Raw genomic sequence first — 20,633 nt, 5'->3', positions numbered from 1 at the left:
CTTTAGAAATATACCTATACCCATCTATAAATATAAATATGAAGGTTATACTATTTTCATAGATTATTATCCAAATTCAATCAAACGCAAACCTGAACCATACTTAATAGCGAAAAATATGTGAAAGTAATATCGTATAATAATAAATTTATGTATGAGGGTATTTAAATTTATATCAACTAAATTTGTAGGCCATGAAAAATTAAAAGAGTAGTGAACATTAGCTTTTAATTAAATAACGTATAAAAGAAGAGTATAATACTTATTGCTTACTGTTTACTTTTATCACGAAAGACTTAATCTTCTGGTTGTTGAACTGTTGAACTCGTTGATGACATCCTCTATATTTACTGGTATATCTCGGTGGACGGTTAGTAGTGTTAACATTGTTAATCTTTCTTCCCCAGTAGAATTCCGGAGGTAGTTTTTCAGCCTCTTCAACGTTGAAAATGATCGTTCTACTGAACTTGTTGTAACTGGGATTACGGCGAGAATGGTTAATAAAATTTTAATATTAGGAAACATGTCCCAGTCCATGTTTCTAAGGGTATCTAGCGCACTTTTGGGTAACTTATCTGCTGCAAATGTCTGCCAGTGAGTTTTCCATAGATTGTACTCCGCTTCCAGAATGAAATTGTTTGAACTCCGCAGATCATCTTTGTAAAACTCTAATGCAGGTCTTAGGTCCTCATATTGTTTTTTGACAGAGTTAGCGGGCACAAAATTATCAAGCCCTCTTAATATATCCTTGTGACTTAAAAATCTGTCTTTTAGGGATGTCATTATTTCATCTATGTAAGGAATGTATACCGTACGACGATAAAACTCTTTGGAGTTCGTGATTCGATATTTGACCGAAATCTTTGTGTTCCAACTATCCTCGGAACCATCACAGGAACTTCTAATTTGTTTGCTAATTATTGAGCCATGTTGAAAACTTTTGAAAACTCGTCATCTGTCCTCATGTTAGAAAAAGTTTTTTCCGTCAAGCTGATTTTTTCTAACGCTGCACCTAACTCAAGAGTTTCCTTTTGTAAATATTTGGATGTAGTTAATGTTACAGATAACATTTTTGACATTATAGTCAACGTTATTATAAATTCGAATTTACAGAAGCTTGTATGCAGACTAGCAGCTTCGATAGCTGCATCATTTTTATGGTTTTCGATGACAACCTCCAGTGCAGAAATAATGCATTCAAAGCATTCAGCTAAAACAATAACTGCGTCATGCCTTTCCACCCATCTAGTTTCGCAATATCTATGGAGACCACTATTGGCTTTCCCTCTTTCTTCTAACACATCTCTTAGAATCTTAGCTCGCTTTGCTGAAGCTCGAAAAAAAGTGCTAATTTGAGATATTTTGGCGAAACAATTTCGGATGCATGGTGTTTTTGCAGCATCGCTTAAACACAAGTTTAGGCAATGTGATGAACAATGTGTATACACTGCTTTAGGAAAATCTCGTCTTATGATCGACTGAACACCGTTGAATGCCCCTCGCATCGCTGATGCTCCATCATAACCTTGACCACGAACATTTTCCATTCGAAGTCCTAGCCGTATGATTTGTGATTGTAATGCAAAAGCAAGACCAACTCCGGTTACGTCATCTACTGGAACAAATGTAATAAAGTCTTCTCTCAGATCAATGCACTCAAAATCAACGTAACGAACACAAAGTGAGAATTGTTCTACACGACTTATGTCAGTTGTTTCATCACCTAGCACTGTAAAGAAGGTACATTTTTTTACTCTCGTCAAGATGGCGCTTTCTATCTGTTTCCCCATAAGAGTTATTAACTCATTTTGCACTTTGGGACTGAAATATGATGCATTTCCTGGAGCATGCTGTATGTGTTCAGCTAATATATTGTCACCATGATTAGCTCGGTAGCGTAACAAAGCTCTAAAATTCCCATCATTTATATTAGGTTTTTCAAGTGACAGACGACCTGAATCGCGATGGCCTCGCAATGGTATCTCTTGTCGCCCACACAATACTATGGTTTCGATAATTGATCTTAAAATGTTTCGGTTTCTTTCTATTTCAGTTTTATTTTTTTTTCTGCAATTGTTGAATTACATTTTGCTGTTGTCCATCAAAAACTTTAAAAAATTCATCCTTTGCTATGCTTGAGTGTTAATGGTATTTTGTCCTAGAATGCTTCTGAAAAACTTCAATGGCGTCTTTCCATTTACGGAAAGCTTTTTTTACTAAGTTTTCCGGAGACTCATGATATCCACTAATAACTGCTGATGGACAAAATACTACACATAATTTACAAAATGCACCTTTCAGCTTATCAGAGTAGGCCAACCAAGGAAATCTCTGCAGCCATTTAACTTGGAAAGTGCGTTTCTTTGACCCAATAATTTCAACACAGAACTTGTGGGAAGGCAAAGGTTCCCATACTCTTCGTAATAAAGTTATCTTATCTGCATCACTTATGTTTGATACTCCAACAAAATGCCCAATATCATTTTTTGCAAATACCAATCCTTCAACTTCGACTTGAGTCTTTAAACATCCTTGGAAACTGGAACAGCTGGTGGTAGTGGCCTGAGAAGTAGATGGATTGGAAAAATCATTTGAACATGTTGCAACCTGAAATCAAACAAGAAACAAGTATAAAAAAATTGGAAAACTATCAACAGGTCACAAAAGTATAAAAATTTGAATCCAAAATAATTATTATTATTTGAGTATCTACTTACGTTTATCGATCTAGATTCCCCCTCACTCTCAATATCCAGACGAGGTTTCTTTATAATAAATTTGTCCATTTTAAAAAAATAAAAACTGAGCAAATTGTAAATAGTTTATAACTTTTAGAAATAAAACGTTACTACAATGTCTTTGTGGACTCGTGTCGCGTCAAGAATACTGAATGAAATTTCTTATCTTTTCAACTAACGAGAAGCACATGTGGAAGTGGAAATACTACAATATCGCCAGAAAACTAAATCCGCAGTCCGCACACCGCACCACTGAAATACTGAAAACAGGACGTCCCGTCCGAGCAACGGTTATTAAGCGAATGAATCTGTGGCTGTGGCTAGAAAATAAATCTAGATAGGGCGCTCCTGTTCGGCTCAAGGTCGCTGACCGTCGCGTCGGCTAGATGAGATGCGTTAGAGAGTTACCCTGAGACAAACCCAAGATTTTAAAATAACTGTAATTTTATGATCTTGTTGCGGTGGGCAGTTGGCTTCTAAGAAGATTAACTATATCTGAGAGAGAGAATGTTTTTTTTTCGTTTCTGTATTTTATATCGTGGTGAAAAATAGAATTGGTAATTTCGATGAAGCGCTTGGGGGGGGGGCCCGGCCCCTCTGGGCCCCATCCCTGGATACGCCGCTGTTGCCATCCCATCTTGGGTGGTGGAAATTTTTTATTATATTTTGACCACAAAAGTTGATAAAAACATTAATTTTAAGCAAAAAATGTTCTATACATTTTTTTGATAAAATTATTATTTTTCGATTTACTCGCTATCGAAAGTGTTAGTTTTATATTGAAAAAAACAATGTTTTTCGATATTACACTCATTTACGATTCACTCAATTTTTGCCGTAGAAATTTTTTTTTCAAACCAAGTTCTTGGGAATTAAATAACCTACAATTTAATATTTAAACATTTTTTCGTATCTCTGATGCTAATGTTTCTATTCTGAAGAAAATGGTATTTTTTACCAAACTACAAAAATTCGTTATTCGCTTCTAACTCCAGTTTTTTAAAAAACAATCATTCTAAGCCAGCCAAACTTCTGGCATCTATACCCTATTCCACGAACATACGCCTGTTTTGGATTATTTCGACAACGAATATTTTACTGTGCAAAATAAGAAGAACGAAAGTAAATTGCAAATTATATTGTTGTTTATTGGAATAATTATTAGCGCCATTTACTTTCGTACTTCTTATGTTGCACAGTAAAATATTCGTTGTCGAAGTAATCCAAAACAGGCGTATGTTCGTGGAATGGTCCATATTACTAATACGTAAATAAAGAAGTATGAATTCTTACATACTCACTTACATTATTATGCTTCCAAATTGGATTTCTCCATTTTTTTTATCAAAAAAATATATTGATTTTTTAACCGTAACTTTTTTATTTTTTAGCCTATAAAGTTTGGTAAAAAAGAATTTTGTAGGTTTCTACACGATCTATAAGGCTATTAATATTAAATCCATTTAAAATCCTCAGTCGCAAAAAGAGGTGACTGTAAAAGGGTTGGTAAAGGTGGTTTTTGCATGTTATTGCAAGTTTTAATTATCAATAGCTCACTCAATCTTTGCCATAGAAAAAAATGTTTGCTAACGCCGTTCTTAGGAATTAAATAAGCTACAATTTTACATTTAAATATTTTTTCGTATCTCTGATGATAATCTTTCTATTCTGAAATAAAAAGTATTTTTTACCAAACTACAGAAATTCGTTATTCGCTTTTAACTCCATTTTTTTTAAAACTAATCATTCTAAGCCGGCCAAACCTTTAGAACCTATTAATAATACATAAATATAGAAGACAAAATAAGGTCAATGACTAATTTTAATTAGGGTGGTAAGTAGAGGGAAGTTTCCCATCACTTTTCGCTGAAAAAAGTAGGCACTGACATTCTTTTCATAATAAGTCACTTAATTTTTGAGCTAGATACTTTTTTATTTCTCTAGATAGATATTTTTAAATAGTTTTTAATTTAAACAAGTTATCCTCGAAAAATGCACAGTTTTTCCCGTCTTTTGAGTTTGAAACTACAATATTTAGCATTTGACGAAGAGCTAACATATAATAAAGTATAGCTCGATTATTATATTGGTCCTAAAGAAAATAAAAAAAAACTATTTTGTTTATTTTTTCAAAAGGTACATTTTTGTTAAGAGAAGTTGTTTTGATAAAACGAAAACTTGTTGAGTTATTAGCAGAAAACTAATTAAAAAAATTGATTTTTTCGATATAAAATTAACACTTTCGATAGCGAATAAATCGAAAACTATTAATTTTATCAAAAAAATGTATAGAACAATTTTTGGCTTAGAATGAACGTTTTTATCAACTTTTGATGTCAAAATGAAATAAAAAATTTCCACCCTCGAGATGGGGTGGCAACCACCCCCATGGTAAAAGCGCCTTTCTGTCTCATATAGATTTTGATCTTTGGACTATCTACTACTTATTCTCAAATGTTCAAGCAAATCGATCTATTCTGTAAAAATTGCGAGGTTTTATAATATTTTAAGCTTCATTACGTGGACTATTTTATACTAAATATGTTTCCGGTTCCTCCCAATCTTTATTCGTAAGTTTTACAATAAGCGCTTAAACCCTTTGTTAGTTTTCGTATTCTCCTCGTATATAGGGATCTAATTGATTTTTTATTTCTCTCATCCTTCTAAAATATTCTTCGACTTCCAACCATGCACCTACTAACACTTTCGCTTGATTTTGTTTAGAAACTAGAAAAGTTTGTTTTGTAAATAAATTTATCTAGTTATTTGTTAGAAGGTACACAAAAACACAAACATAGATAAGATACCTTAAAAGGCTTGTGCCATTATCTTTGTGGCACAAATATTTTCTTTTAATGTGGATTTCTGCTAACAAACATTATAGAATCAGCCAAGTGCTCATGCGATAATATTTCCCAGTGTGCTATTAATCACATTCTGTTTGGTTATACTAAAAATAAAGTACTTTAATTTTATGAAATCCTGGTTAAAAGTAATATGCAACTTCCAGTCCAGTAAACATAACCCACCCACTGTCACTCAATCTCAATCAGAAACCAATATATTACGAACTCGTATGTACCTACCTACTTATATCATTGACTGATAAATATACTGGTATCCGTATTTATCAATCAACGCTTATATTATGCATCCGGATACAGTATGGTGCAAATGAAAGGAATAAATTCGTTTTTCGTAAACCGGCGACTTTACCAAAAATCCGGAAAAAGGTCGATTTTTAAATTATGATATTTTGGCATATATTTCATACTAGTGACGTCATCCATCGGGGCGTGATGACGTAATCGATGATTGTTTTTAGTGAGAATAAGGGTCGTGTGCTAGCTCATTTGAAACGTTATTCAATTCTCTATTCAGTAATAGGTATAAACATTTACATAATTATTTATACAAGGTGTCAAAAAAAATTTAAATTAAAATATTTGATAAGCAAAAGAAGAATGTATGTAATTTATTTAATTCAAAATACATTTTACTGTTCCCGAAAACAGGAAAAAAAGAATGTGTGTGGTGTGTACTTTGTACGCACGTAAGAAGTTATACTTCTATTATATGATTTCAACGAAATCAATATAACAGTTTATTTATATTTTATTTAAATATTAAACTAATTTTAATACTTACTACTTTCCAAAAATTTTTATTAAAACAATACGAAAAATTAAAAAAATAAAAGAATAAAACACACGCAAACACATTGAAAAATGAAACCAAAGAAATTATTTCTGAACAATTGTTGAGAAAACTTTAACTAAATACGTATTTTCTAAAAAAAAAAATATAATAAACATACTGACAATCATAAAATGTATAAAAAAATTAAAAAAATAATAATTTGCATTGGGAATTGAACCTGCGTCTATCAGGTTTAGATTATTTTGAACTCACCCCACGCAGAATTTAACTAACGAGACATATGAATGAAGTGGAAAGTTATACCTAGCAACTAAACGTTTTAAAATTTTTTTGGCAGTTGCTTATTCTGTTAGTTTAATCAAATAAGTTTGATTTTTGTGGAATTAAAATACGACAAAATATAGACTAAAAAAGCAATATATTAGATGGAGATTTTTGTTGGTAATAAAATTATGTAAATCAAAGCATTACCTACTATTTAGCTAGGTAGGTACATTTTCGAAATACTTAGGTATTTACCTAATTTGTAATTTTTTATTACAATACTGAAACATTTACAATAAGGTACGTAGATACCTTTTGCTTCTAAAAACTATTTAAAAAGTCACTACAATTATGAACTTGCTTTTTGTCACTGTCCTCACAACAATAAAAACTAATATACACAACATTTTGTTTATCCAGAATCTCCATTTGAACAATTATTGACAGATGATTTTAACACCCAATCAGATCCCTCATAACGTTTCATACGATACTGTCGGTGTGCGCATGCGCCCAGCAAAATAAAAATTTACCCTCGCGCCTAAAGAAGTAAACCTAACTTCAAAAATGTTTATTTCATAGATAAACATTGCTTTTCGCTTAAATGAAATGTTCAAACTTCCAAGAGGCAGGTAGCCAGCGAGAGCTGGCTTGAACATTGAATTTAAGCGAATCGCAATGTTTATTCGTGAAATAAACTTTTTTTTGTTTTCTGGTAACAGTAAAATGTATTTTGAATGAAATGTATTACATACATTCTTCATTTTTTTGTCAATTAATTTAATTCAAAAAATTTATATTTGGACACCCTATATAAATAATTATGTTAATGTTCTCATCTAAAAAAATCATCGATTTCGTCATCACGCCCAGATGGATGACGTCACTCATATGTTATGTACTTACGCCAAAATATCATAAGTAGTTTAAAAATAAAAATCGACCTCTTTTGGGATTTTTCCAAAGACGCAGGTTTACAAAATAACGAATTTATTCCTTTCACTTGCACTATACTGTATAATATAAATTTATTACAATTAAGTTTCAATTCTTAAATAACATAAATCATTCAAAAATATGTTGCAAATGGAGTAGTTCCCATGCCAAACACACTGCATATCATCATCATCATTTTAATGTGGAATGCAAAAGGTGTTAGATTTTCATTAAATTTAAATTAATATATTTTCGCGAGGAAGGCAGCCAGTCCCAACTCTAGATATTTTGCTTTATCGCGATAGAAAAGAGGTTTGCTTGATAGCACAAAAACCGAAGCCTTTTTGTGATTTTTGGAAAGGCAAAGAAGTGAGTTGCTCGACAACCAACGGCTCGCTAGTTTGCCGGTGCTAACAGCCTAGCTTGTAAGGCTTTTTTCGTGTATGGACTTGGTGCAGTGTTAAATAGAGCTCTGAGGGCCCTCTTGAAGACCAAATGCAAGGATTGAAACGGTAAGTGGACCTCTTTGCGCCTCATTTAATTATTCTATTCCTTTTTTTCCTCATGTTTAAGTTTTTTATTGAACCGGTGTCAAAGCTCCTTTAGAAAACAAAGAACCAGTCCCTATTTGAGATCCTAACATCAAAGATCGCACATTTTGGTCCTTCGAACCGGATATTGTTTTTTTGAGGTGTTTTGATAGTCGGTTTTTTAAAGAATTTAAAGTTTATTCTTTTTATAATTAATTGTTCAATAATTGTTGGGGTGGCTTGTTTTTCCTCGTTTGTATACAATTGCTTGTTAACAATTAATTTTTTGAGTATTACATATAATAAAATTTGAATTTTGGAATGACGCCAAAAAAAACATTTCGTACAGTTTTTTGCTTCTTTTCGTGTAGCAGGTAATGTCAATTGGTTGACCTTGAATGATTTTCAGGTATTCAATACACAGAATTTTGTGAGTTTTCAAATTTTAAAGTTCTCGCCTTTACGGCAGCTTGATAAGGATGTTGTTTTTTGATAAATTTATTAGTTTAATTGTCTAGGTAATTAAACCGGTAAATATTGTCTATTTAGAATTTATTTATAGTTAAAATTAGATTCCCTTTATGCCAGTGGCAGCTTGACGAGGGGACGTTGATTAGTATTTTGGATTTTGATTAGGTTAAATAAATTTTTCTTTTTTGCTCATGTTTAAGTTTTTTATTGAACCGGTGTCAAAGCTCCTTTAGAAAACAAAGAACCAGTCCCTATTTGAGATCCTAACATCAAAGATCGCACAAAAGGTAAACTTTTAATATACCTAATTATAAAAAATAAAAGGTCCAGATTTTTCCAAAAATTAGGAAATGCTAAACTAAAAGTCAGACAATTAGGAATGCACGTCATAGATTTAATGACATCATAATCCATCGGTACAAACTTGACGGCAAACAAATTCAAAAAATTTTTCCTCATATATATTAGTGTCTTGCTACCGTTAAGTTTAGCAGGAAAGCGCTGTTGCCAAATAGAAAACATATATTTATGCACCACGGCAACTACCGGCTACACTATTTCTCTTTGTCTTTTATGATAACTATCTGTAATATAAGTGTCAAAGTCATGTTTTCGTATAGGTTATGTAAAATTTTTGTATGTTTATTTTTTTTCTTCTTCTTTATTTTATGGCCTTTGGGAATTATGCCCATTTAGCCAGAAACATTTCTTTAAATTAACGCCTAACCACAGCCTAACTAAACCATACAACAAAACAATTACGAACCTAATAGACCAATCAAGGATAGGGAAGGGAAAGTGGAGTTGGTTAAAAAATACACTGTCGTTAAAATACAAAGTAAATTATTTAACCTCCAATAATATGATAGACGTCAGTTACATAGAGTTATATATTAGCCTAGAGAGAGTGTCATTCAGAGCGAAGTGACGACACCATCTTTTTTATTTGGATTAGTGCTGTTTCACTCTTACGCATAGTAAAGCTGCTACAGTTGTCCTCCTCTTCAGTGCCTATCTTCACACTGAATGTCATCATATATTTTTAATACAATGTGTTAGAAAGAGATGCAGCAAACCAGTTCATGAGATCTTGTCGTCAGAAAGCGCGGAAGATAGGCTCCCTCTATGTTAATATATACCTCTATGGTCAGTTACTATTTACTCATATAAACTCGTCACTAATTCTAGCCGATAAAATGCTCGCTCTGTAATAGGAATGGCATGTCAAAAATATCTTATTATTCCCTATATATTTTTTCAAATTTAAAATATGGCAACAAGGGGAAAATTACGTGCATTCCTTATTGTTTGACTTTTCCTATAAGCTTGTTAAGTTTTTTTGTTTTGTTGTTTGGCCTTGGTTTGGAAACTTTAGCTACATAATTAGATACATATATTATAAATAATATAATTACCTAATTCATACATGATTGTACAGGGAGACTTTTCATGCTCAGGTTTTCATCAGAGCTACTTAACTCAGGGGTTCATCAGAGCTACTTACAATAAAAGTTAATAACAAAAATTTTAGCCACCTTTGAGCTTCACATTACAAAATTAGTAAGAATGTTACAGGTTGTTCGATAACGCAGTAGCAGATCAAACTTATGTTTTTTTTTAATGGAACACCCTATATTTTATTTTATATTCGAAATCCTGTTAACTTCTCCATCACAAAACTATAAAGGTTTGTTATGTTATACAGGGTATTTACAAAGTTATAACCAATTTTATATGAAAATTATAACAAGTTCAACTTCCTGTAAAAATAAAAATAAGCAAAACCGCAATGGTGTATTAATGCTATATTTTTTACGTATTGTCAAAATTTTCAAGATTGATTGATATTGCTAATTTTCTTTATATCAAATACAGGGTGAGTCAAAACGCAAGTACATTATTTCTCAGTAATTTTAAATGGAACACCCTGTATATTATATCACTATTGAAAAGTACACCATTACCGTACTTTAATTTTTAGATAACATTCCCTATGTCTAAATTTATTAGTTTTCGAGATATTTTCATTTTTCAATGGACCAGTAGCGTGGCCAGTGTCCACCCAAATCACCAGAATTTAATAAACTTGACCGATTTTTTGGGGGTTACGTTAATAATGAAGTTTATAAAATACCTCTAACAACAAGGGATGAGATGAAAAATAGAATACAAAGTGTATTTCGATGTGATAATTTACAAATGCTTCGTAGAGTAAGTAGCTCATTCAATGATCGTTTTTAGGCGTGCATAAAAATGTGTTAGGAGGTAATTTTGAACACCTTAGTAGACGTAATTAAATATTAAAAATATTTTATTAAAAGCAGCTTCTAATTTTTTCAAACAAGTTTTTTTTGCAAAATGTATTACTGATAAATTATTTTTCGTTCTTTATTTGTTACATTGTTATATTTACATACAAAAGTAGTGTTTAATTGTTTTCACTAAATGTTCTATTTTGTGTTTGTGTGTTTTTTTGTAAAATTTATTACTAATTTTCTTTCTTTATTTGTTACATTTACATAAAAAGTAGTTTTTAATTGTTTCAAAAATATTGCATGTTGTGGTTGTGTTTTTTTTTGTAAAATTTATTACTAATAAATTATTTTTATTTCTTTATTTGCTACATTGTTACATTGATTACCGGATTGATAATCAAATAATCAGTAATCGTCAATAGGGCTTTTCATCGATTGTCATTTGTTTCGAGCTTCTGTCAAATGTCATATAATCCGTGTATAATATTAATATACACGGATTATACAACAATATGACAGAAGCTCGAAACAACTGACTGTGAATGAAAAGCCCTATTGTCAATTCAATCATGGCTCACTTAAAATTTAGATAAATTTAGACGCCTAAAAGAATTTGCTCTGAAAAATGAAAATATCTCGAAAATTAATAAATTTGGACAAAGAGAATGTTATATAAAAATTAAAGTACGGCAATGTTACTTTTCAATAATGATATAAAATACAGGGTGTTCCATTTAACATTACTGAGAAAATAATGTACTTGCGTTTTGACTCACCCTGTATTTGATATAAAGAAAATTAGCAATGTCAATAATTCTTGAAAATTTTGATAATAAATAAAACAATATGGCATTAATAATCCATTGCTGTTGTGCTTATTTTATTTATACAGAGAGTTGAACTTGTTATGATTTTCATGTAAAATTGGTTATAACTTTGTAAATACTCTGTATAACATAACAAACCTTTATACACACAGCGCAAAAGTCTAAGGATATTTTAATAATTTGACAATACCAATGACAGAAATTTCATGACCATATAAATTTGCTTGTACTGAAATTGTTGATACAGACACTCACTTCTTATCGAAAAAAAAATTGTAAAACTGATAGCAATACTTGTTTTAGAATGTTTTTTATAAGGGAAAAAAATTGACATTTTTATGTTTTGTTTATTTTTAATTTTAGTCCCTTTATACCATTCTTGCTTAATAGGTGAGTTAAAGATATTGTCTTTTTACCATGCAACGACAACATTTAACGTTGGACGAGATGAATAGAGCCGTGAGCCTCCTTCAAGCTGGTATGCGACAAACTCAAATTGCTGACCAGCTGGGTGTCTCCCAAAGCGTCGTAAGTCGTTTGTGGCGTCGGTTTAGAGACACTGGGAGTCCAGCCGAGCAACATCCAGGACGTGGTCACTCTACAACCGTAGTTCAAGACCGATATTTAATTTTAAATGCCAGAAGGCAGCCAACAATCACAGCACCCGAACTGGTTAATGAATTACAGCTTGCACATAATGTAACAATTAGCCGCAGTACTGTGAGGAATCGTCTCCATGAAGCCAATCTTCGTAGTCGGCGACCACTGAGATGTCCACCTCTATCTAGAGGCAATCGCGCTGCAAGATTAACCTGGTGTCAAGAGTTTCAGAATTGGACTGAAAATGACTGGGCCACAGTTTTGTTTAGTGACGAGTCTAGATATGGATTTCATCCAGATTCTCGTCGGACAAGAGTTTGGAGACGATCCAGAAATGGAGAACGATTACGACATATTCAAGAAGTGTTACAGAGGTGTTACATTAATGGTATGGGCGGAATCATGATTGACGGAAGAAGTGCCCTCATTTTCCCACGTGGCTTTCTCAGAAGTCAGCAATATTTGCACACTATTTTTGAACCTGTTGTGCGCCCGTTTGCTGCTACTGTTGGAGAAAATTTTTACTTTATGCATGATAACGCTCGATCACATGTTGCGCATATTGTAACAAACTGGTTGGATAACGAAGGTATTGATGTATTGCCGTGGTCAGCACAATCACCGGACTTGAATCTCATTGAGCATGTATGGGACATGCTCCAACGAAGAATTACTCCACATATGGGCAATATCTACAATGAGTTTCAATTAAAAGAGCTTCTGAGAGAACAATGGACACAACTACCTCAAACAGACATTAAAGACATTAACAATGTGATTCGGAGCATGAACAGTAGATGTAGAGCTGTGATAAACCAACGTGGTGGCCATACTTTATTTTACGTTTATATTTCGTATTTTTGACATTTTATGGTGGTATGTGAAACATGAGTGATTTGCAATATATTTTTTTGCTCCAATTTTCTGTTTTTTTTTGCAATTTATGGTTTTTGACATAATAAACAACAATGTAAACTACAAATTTTGTATTACTTTTTTTAAGTTGATTACAGATAAACAAAATACGTCTATTTATAAAAATATCCCTAGACTTTTGCGTTGTGTGTATTTTTGTGATGGAGAAGTTAACAGGATTTCGAATATAAAATAAAATATAGGGTGTTCTATTTAAAAAAACATAAGTTTGGTCTGCCACTGTGTTATCGAACAACCTGTAACATTCTAACTAAATTTGTAATGTGAAGCTCAAAGTTGGCTACAATTTTTGTTATTAACTTTTATTGCTATCTATTACTACAGCGGATCTATTGAACTTTACCCCACTAATCAATCACCCTGTATAATAAGAAAAAATTGTTTCGAGTTGTTTTTTGTTTTTATAAGCTAAAATTTATTTTATTATTGCCAATTTACAATTTACATTTTTTATAGATTTTACTACAATTATTTTGTATTTTGACTAGTAATAATGAATGCTTCCGGTAAAAACAACAGTTACTGATTTTGTCCGTCTCTACTCCCAACTGAACGATGGTCAAACAACTATTCAGTCGAATGTATGCGCGCATCTATCTAACCCCATGGGAATTGACCTGCTTATCGTTAGTTGTGCGACTTTTCAGTCAAAAGGCGATCGAGCACGTCTTTTGATTTTTTTGTCGATCGACTATCGAGTTGACAGTATGCGTACTTCAATATATTCCTACAGACTTATGATACACAACTAAATAGTCTTTTTAGTCAACTAAAAGTTGTATGTATGCGGTGGGTCTAAAAGGCGCTGTTGTATTGAACGTTACGACGACGTGTGGTTCATTAGAGTTGGTAGAATTCGAATCTTTTGAATCACTACTCTTGGACATTTAGACCAAATATTTTGTGAAGTATTTTACGTTCGAATATTTTCAAAAGTCATTCATCCTTCTACGTTAGAGTCCATGTTTCTCTCCCATATGTGAGGGTGAGGACCGGTCTCAACAGCGTTTTCTCTATAATAATTTTAGTTCTTCTTTGGATGTTTCTTGAGTGAATTGTTTTTGGAGTTCTTATAGTATGCCCTATTTGTAATATTTGTAAGGTTTATTCCTATTTTAATTAATTCGCGTGTTTTGTTGATAGTAGGCCAGGGCCGTAAGTACGATGTTATGGGCCCCGGTCAAACGTAATCTGGGGGTCCCTACCGGGGGTCTGGGAAGTTTACCCACCGGAAGGGGTCCGGAAAAATGTTTGATATTTAACCCCTTGAAAACTCATTTTAATCCATTCCATGACTGAAGGTTCTTGTACCTACATATTGCCTTGAATATTTCATCTACCAAACCTGCTGCTGACTGATCTTCCTCCAGTCCCTCACTCCACTTTCTGAGAACCCACGTGCGTTTTTTGCTTATTCTTTTTTTTCTTCTTAGCTTCATTCCACCCTTAGTGGTTAAGGTGTAAAAGTGGTTTGAGAAACATCTACCCTGTTGATCTCTATCTCTTGGAAAGGTCCTTCCTGGATAAGTTTTCTCTTCAGTCTCGGGAGCCTCAGCTTAGCTCAGGCCTCAGGGGCCCCTGTTCTGTTTCAATTGCATTTTAGTCGAAAAGACTGACTTCCCCACTGAAAAATTAAGACTGTATGTTGAGGTCTAGGGTGCCCCTGTAAGGTCTTTTTAAAATTGTGTCATTTTGTGTCAACAATATAAATAGACCTGGCTCTTGAACTAACTTCTAACCAAATTCTGCATAATTAAGTATATTTTATCTCTGTTTATATTATCATAGGCTTCTCGCAAATCTACAAAAATTTGATAGGTAGATATCTATGTCGTGCTTTTAGGCTTTAGCTAATATTTGTTTTACGCAAGTCAAAACTTCGATAGTCGCGCGTCGCGCTAGTCAAACTTTAACAACAACATGCGGTAGTATTAGTCGTAATAGTACCTACGTGAAGTAATGATTAAAATAAAACCTATCGTAATGTAACTAATCAGTGAGATGTTTTTCTACATTTCTAGTACATCATAAATTATAAAATAAGCTTCAATTATATACGTGTAATCACTGTATTTATGCCTTGCAGAAAAAGCTGTAATCCCGGACTCTTTGGCTCACGCCTATGTAACGCCCCATCGTCAAGGAATGTTGCGATTTTCTTATCAATTTTACAAGATACTATTTGGTTCGGTGATTATTAATATATGTTTGGAATGTTTATGGTTTTTAATTATAGGTAGATCTGTCTGTATATTCTGATTTTTAACCTCGATTAATATATATTTAAGTGTTAGTTGTGATTAGGGAAAAATGTTAATGGAAAATGTAGATATATTTCTGTAAATTATGTGTGTGTACGTATCAAGTGCATACGAAACCTTGTACGAATTTATTGACGCACTCTTGTCCTTTTACCTCTCATTAATAGTAGATTATACCACGAGTCAATAATGATGGCTATTATTCCCGAGGAATATTTACGAACCGAGCCGCGTTAGCGGCGAGGGAGTAACATTCCGAGGGAATGAGAGCCATTATTGCGAGTAGTATACTCTACTTTATCTACGACAAATTAATTAATTTAAGATTTTTAATGAACAACTTTATTTGTTAAAAACATTAAAATTAGTAATAGTACAATTAATAAACTGAATTGGTTGAGAATCATCATTAACTTTAGTAGAGTTTTTAATACAAATATTTACATAAGGTATTAAGGTAGATGCTGTTGCTGTAGCTAGTTCTACAATTTCTGGTGGTGTACAATTAAAAGATTCTTCATTTTCGTCCATCTCAACACAAACTGTCAAATATACTATTCGTTTGACAGTGACACTTTTTGAGGTTGATTATTTTGTTTCCGTGGTGAATTTTGTGATTGTTGTGCCAGAAGGATTAATAGCTATTAATCCCGCATTATTAATCCCTAAGGGATTATTATATGGCATTATATTGCAAACACCACAAGTATAATACATATATTATGTATCAGTCGTAGATAAAGGAAATTATTCACTGATTATTAGTCCAGGAACCGAAGCTTTTCAGCTCGCAATTTTTACAGAATGGATCGATTTGCTTGAAAATTTGAGAATAAGTAGTGGATAGTCCAAGGATCAAAATCTATATGATGCCGAAAGGCGCTTTTACCATGGGGGTGGTTGCCACCCCATCTCAGGGGTGGACATTTTTTACTATATTTTGACCGCAGAAGTTGGTAAAACATTCATTCTAAGCAAAAATTTTGATGAAATTAATAGTTTTCGATTTATTCGCTATCGAAAGTGTTAGTTTTATATCAAAAAAATCAATGTTTTTCGGTATTATACTCATTTACTATTCACTCAATTTTTGCCGTAGAAAACAGTTCTTGGGAATTAAATAAGCTACAATTTTATATTTAAATATTTTTCGTATCTCTGATGCTAATCTTTCTATTCTGAAGAAAAGGGCATTTTTTACCAAACTACAAAAATTCGTTATTCGCTTTTAACTCAATTTTTTTAAAAACTAATCATTCTAAGCCAGTCAAACTTCTGGAATCTATTAATAATACATAAATGAAGAATAAATAAGGCCGACTACTAAGAACACTGCTAATTTACATTATTATGCTTCCAATTGGATATAATATCTCCTTTTTTTTCGAAAAAATATATTGATTTTTTAACCATAACTTTTTTATTTTTTATCCTAGAAAGTTTTTTAAAAAGAATTTTGTAGGTTTTTACAGGACCTATAAGGCTATTAATATTAAATCCTTTTAAAATCCTCATTCGCAAAAAGAGGTGACTTTGAAAGGATTGGTAAAGGTGGTTTTTGCATGTTATTACAAGTTTTAATTTTCAATAGCTCACTAAATTTTTTGCCGTAGAAAAAATTTTTGCAAACCAAGTTCTTGAGAATTGAATAAGCTACAATTTTATATTTAAATATTTTTTCGTATCTCTGATGCTAATCTTTCTATTCTGAAGAAAAGGGCATTTTTTACCAAACTACAAGAATTCGTTATTCGCTTTTAACTCAATATTTTTTAAAAACTAATCATTCTAAGCCGGTCAAACCTCTAGAACCTATTAATAATACATAAATTAAGAAGACCAAATAAGGTTAATGACCAATTTTAATTAGGGTGGGAGGGGGCGAAGTTTCCGATCACTTTTTCGCTGAAAAAAATAGGGACTGACATTCTTTTTACTATAAAGTTACTTAATTTTTGAGCTAGCCACTATTTTTTTATTTCTGGAGATAGATATTTTTAAATACTTTAAATTAGCTTGAACAAGTTGTCCTCGAAAAATGCATAGTTTTCCCGTCTTTTGACTTTGAAACTACAATATTTAGCATTTTACGAAGAAGAGCTAACATATAATAAAGTATAGCTCGATTACTATTGGTCTTAAAGCAAATTATAAAAAACGGTTTTGTTTATTTTTTCAAAAGATACATTTTTGTTAAGCAAACTTGTTTTGATAGGACGAAAACTGTTTGAGTTATTAGCAGAAAACTGATTAAAAACAATGATTTTCTCGATTTAAACCAACACATTCGATAGCGAATAAATCGAAAATTATTACTTTTATCAAAAAAATGTATAGAACGTTTTTTGCTTAGAATGAATGTGTTTACCAACTTTTGCGGTCAATTTAAAATAAAAAATTTCCACCCCCGAGATGGGGTGGCAACCACCCCATGGTAAAATCGCCTTTCGGCATTATATAGATTTTGATCCTTGGACTATCCACTACTTATTCTCAAATTTTCAAGCAAATCGATCCATTCTGTAAAAATTGCGAGGTTTTGTCCTATTTTAAGCTTCATTACTTGGACTATATTAGATTTTGCAATAAATTATCATTCACACCTATTCTTTCACACAAGGTATACTAAAAATTGCTATTTAAATTGTAACACTATAAAATTATACTCAAAAGCGGATGTAGGCTCTAAAGATAGTAGGTGAAGTTTACCTAAAATGGGATATTTTTACCTAAAATGGGATATTTAGACCTGGTTTTAAAAAATGTTTAAATATTACGGATAACCCATATGATGGATATGTTATCGGTCAAATCCGATTTCAGGACAAACTAGTTTGGCCTAGGCCAAACTAGTTTGTTCTGAACGCATTAGGATAAAATGGTTTGGCCTAGGACAAACTAGTTTATCCTGATATTAATACGGACACTGCAGGATAAAGCCCTTTATAATCCTACCTACAATATCAAAATAAATAGATAAACTGAATAAAATAGGTACTCTATAATTGGAAAATAATCATTTTTATTAAAAGATAATGACTCATCATTAAAACTAATGGAGAATTATTGGTAATAAAATCATATTATAAATAATATTCAGTGTTTTTTTTATAAAAGCAGTAATAATTATACCTCAATTATAAATATTATTTATTTTTAAACGCTTTTCTTTAGTTAAATAGTTTGCGTCGAATTTTTAGACGTTAATTTGACTGCCTTTTCTTTGTAGACATATGCATTCGCGGGAGCAATACACGAATAGCCAATAAAAAAAAATTTATAAAAAAAACTAAGTTTTCAAACTAATAGCACATAAAACAACATCCAAAAATGTTATTCTACATCCTACCAGACTGAAAACAATGGGAACCTTCTCTGGTAACACCTCCGAGGCTTCTACAATTTGCAAGCCATAACGGATGCTGAGACTAAGGAAGATGAGGGAATTCTACTATTTACAATTCACGTCCCATCTGCTCAGCGCAGTAAAGTTCCAACGAGAATGGTTCCCTTCGTACTCCAATCGGAGTAAACATGTAAATCAAAAATGAATAACCATTTTCAATTTCGTTGCAACACGAAACTACAGCCGCATCATTATTCCAGTTCAATCAGAGAGTGCAGCAAGCACCTCTACCGGTTTCGAAACTTATTAGTCTCTCATCAGGAGGCACATATGCTGCTCTCTCTGACCCAACTAGGACAAACCCCGGCGTGCAGTCACGGATTGCAACGAACGAAATGGCAGGGATGCCCTAGCTGCAACTGCTATTAAAAGACTAAGTTTTCAATCTAATCTATATATATATATATATATATATATATATATATATATATATATATATATATATATTGATGTGATCTTGATTATTGATATAAGATATGTTGAATACCCAGTAAAAATAAGCAACGGCAAATCTAGGGGATTTTTGTTATTGTATGATGTAGTTGGAAACAATGTTATATAAGTGTCAGATGTCAACTGTAAGCAAAAATAAGTGTCAAAAGAAAAATAAATGTTGATTTTGATGTTTAAGTTATTTGTAGAATTATTGAGTTTTCTTTTAAAATAAAACTGACTAGAAGTACTTCGGTGTTTAATTAACATCCACGCAATTCTGCAAAACATCAGGTTATGGGCCCAGATCACTTGTTTCGTGAGTATTTCGCCAGTAAAAAAGTCAGTGTTGAAGAGCCTGTGTCGGTAGTTTGCCGCGGCCAACGAAAATAAAAAAAAAGAAAAGCTGAAAAAAAGGTGAAAAAGAAGCTCGAGTATATATACATAAAAAAAAAGAAAAACATAAATCCGAAAAATGGAAAATTCATCGGCTGCGTTGAAACTTAGTGGTGGTGACAACTGGGTAGCCTGGAAATTTCAAACAAGGGTAGTGCTAAAAAGCCGTGGTTATTATGACATAGTAATAGGAAAGTCTGTGAGACCGAGCACTACTGGAGATGACCAAAAGAAATGGGATGCTAGTGATTCAAAAGCACAAGAATTTATAGTAACCAGAATAGAGCAAGGCCCTATGACACACATTTTATCCTGTGAGACCTCGAAAGATATGTGGACAAAGTTGAAGTCTGTCTACGACAAAGAGTCAGAGGTGAGCATTCATTTAATGCAACAAAAGTTTTTTCTCTTGGAGTTTTCATCAGGTAAAAATGTTGCCTCATTCATATCACAGCTTGAAGAGATAAAAAATAAGCTAAAGCAAGCTGGTGAAGAGCTGTCCGATAAAATGATCATGACAAAAATACTTATGGCATTGCCAGAGGAATATAAGCATTTTCGATCCGCATGGGAATCCGTACCATCTGATAAACAAACCCTAGATGAACTTACATCAAGACTACTTATCGAAGAAGAAAGAAGTAAGTCAGCACAGGGCAGCACAGCATTGGCGATGAAAAGTGATACAAGAGAATTTAAAGGGCAAAAGAAAACCAGATTAAAGTGCCATTTTTGTGGCAGAGGTGGCCATATTGCGAAAAATTGCTTTTTCAAGAAGAAAGAGAGAGATAATAATAGCCAGAAAGACATAAAAGTATGCAGTCAATGTAAAAGACGAGGACACAACTTACAAGAGTGTTGGTTTAATAAAAATAAAAATGAAAAACAACAGACAAGCAGAGAAGAAAATAAAATTGACAG

The 20,633-nt window shown here is 32.4% G+C and overlaps 1 protein-coding gene across 1 annotated transcript; it reads right to left on the bottom strand.

Annotated features, from left to right (window-relative positions):
* Positions 1-285: 285 nt before the first annotated feature.
* LOC126880962 (52 kDa repressor of the inhibitor of the protein kinase-like) lies at positions 286-783 on the bottom strand. The gene has a single exon (XM_050645044.1). The coding sequence runs from the start codon at positions 781-783 to the stop codon at positions 286-288; it is 498 nt and encodes a 165-aa protein (XP_050501001.1).
* Positions 784-20,633: the final 19,850 nt, after the last annotated feature.

Source organism: Diabrotica virgifera, chromosome 2 (assembly GCF_917563875.1).
Source record: "Diabrotica virgifera virgifera chromosome 2, PGI_DIABVI_V3a".
NCBI lineage: Eukaryota > Metazoa > Arthropoda > Insecta > Coleoptera > Chrysomelidae > Diabrotica > Diabrotica virgifera.
This window is presented reverse-complemented; position numbering and strand designations above follow the sequence as displayed.

Bases quoted from the DNA above. Each gene is read 5' to 3' on its own strand.
- LOC126880962 (XM_050645044.1), bottom strand. From the start codon at position 783: ATGACATCCCTAAAAGACAGATTTTTAAGTCACAAGGATATATTAAGA.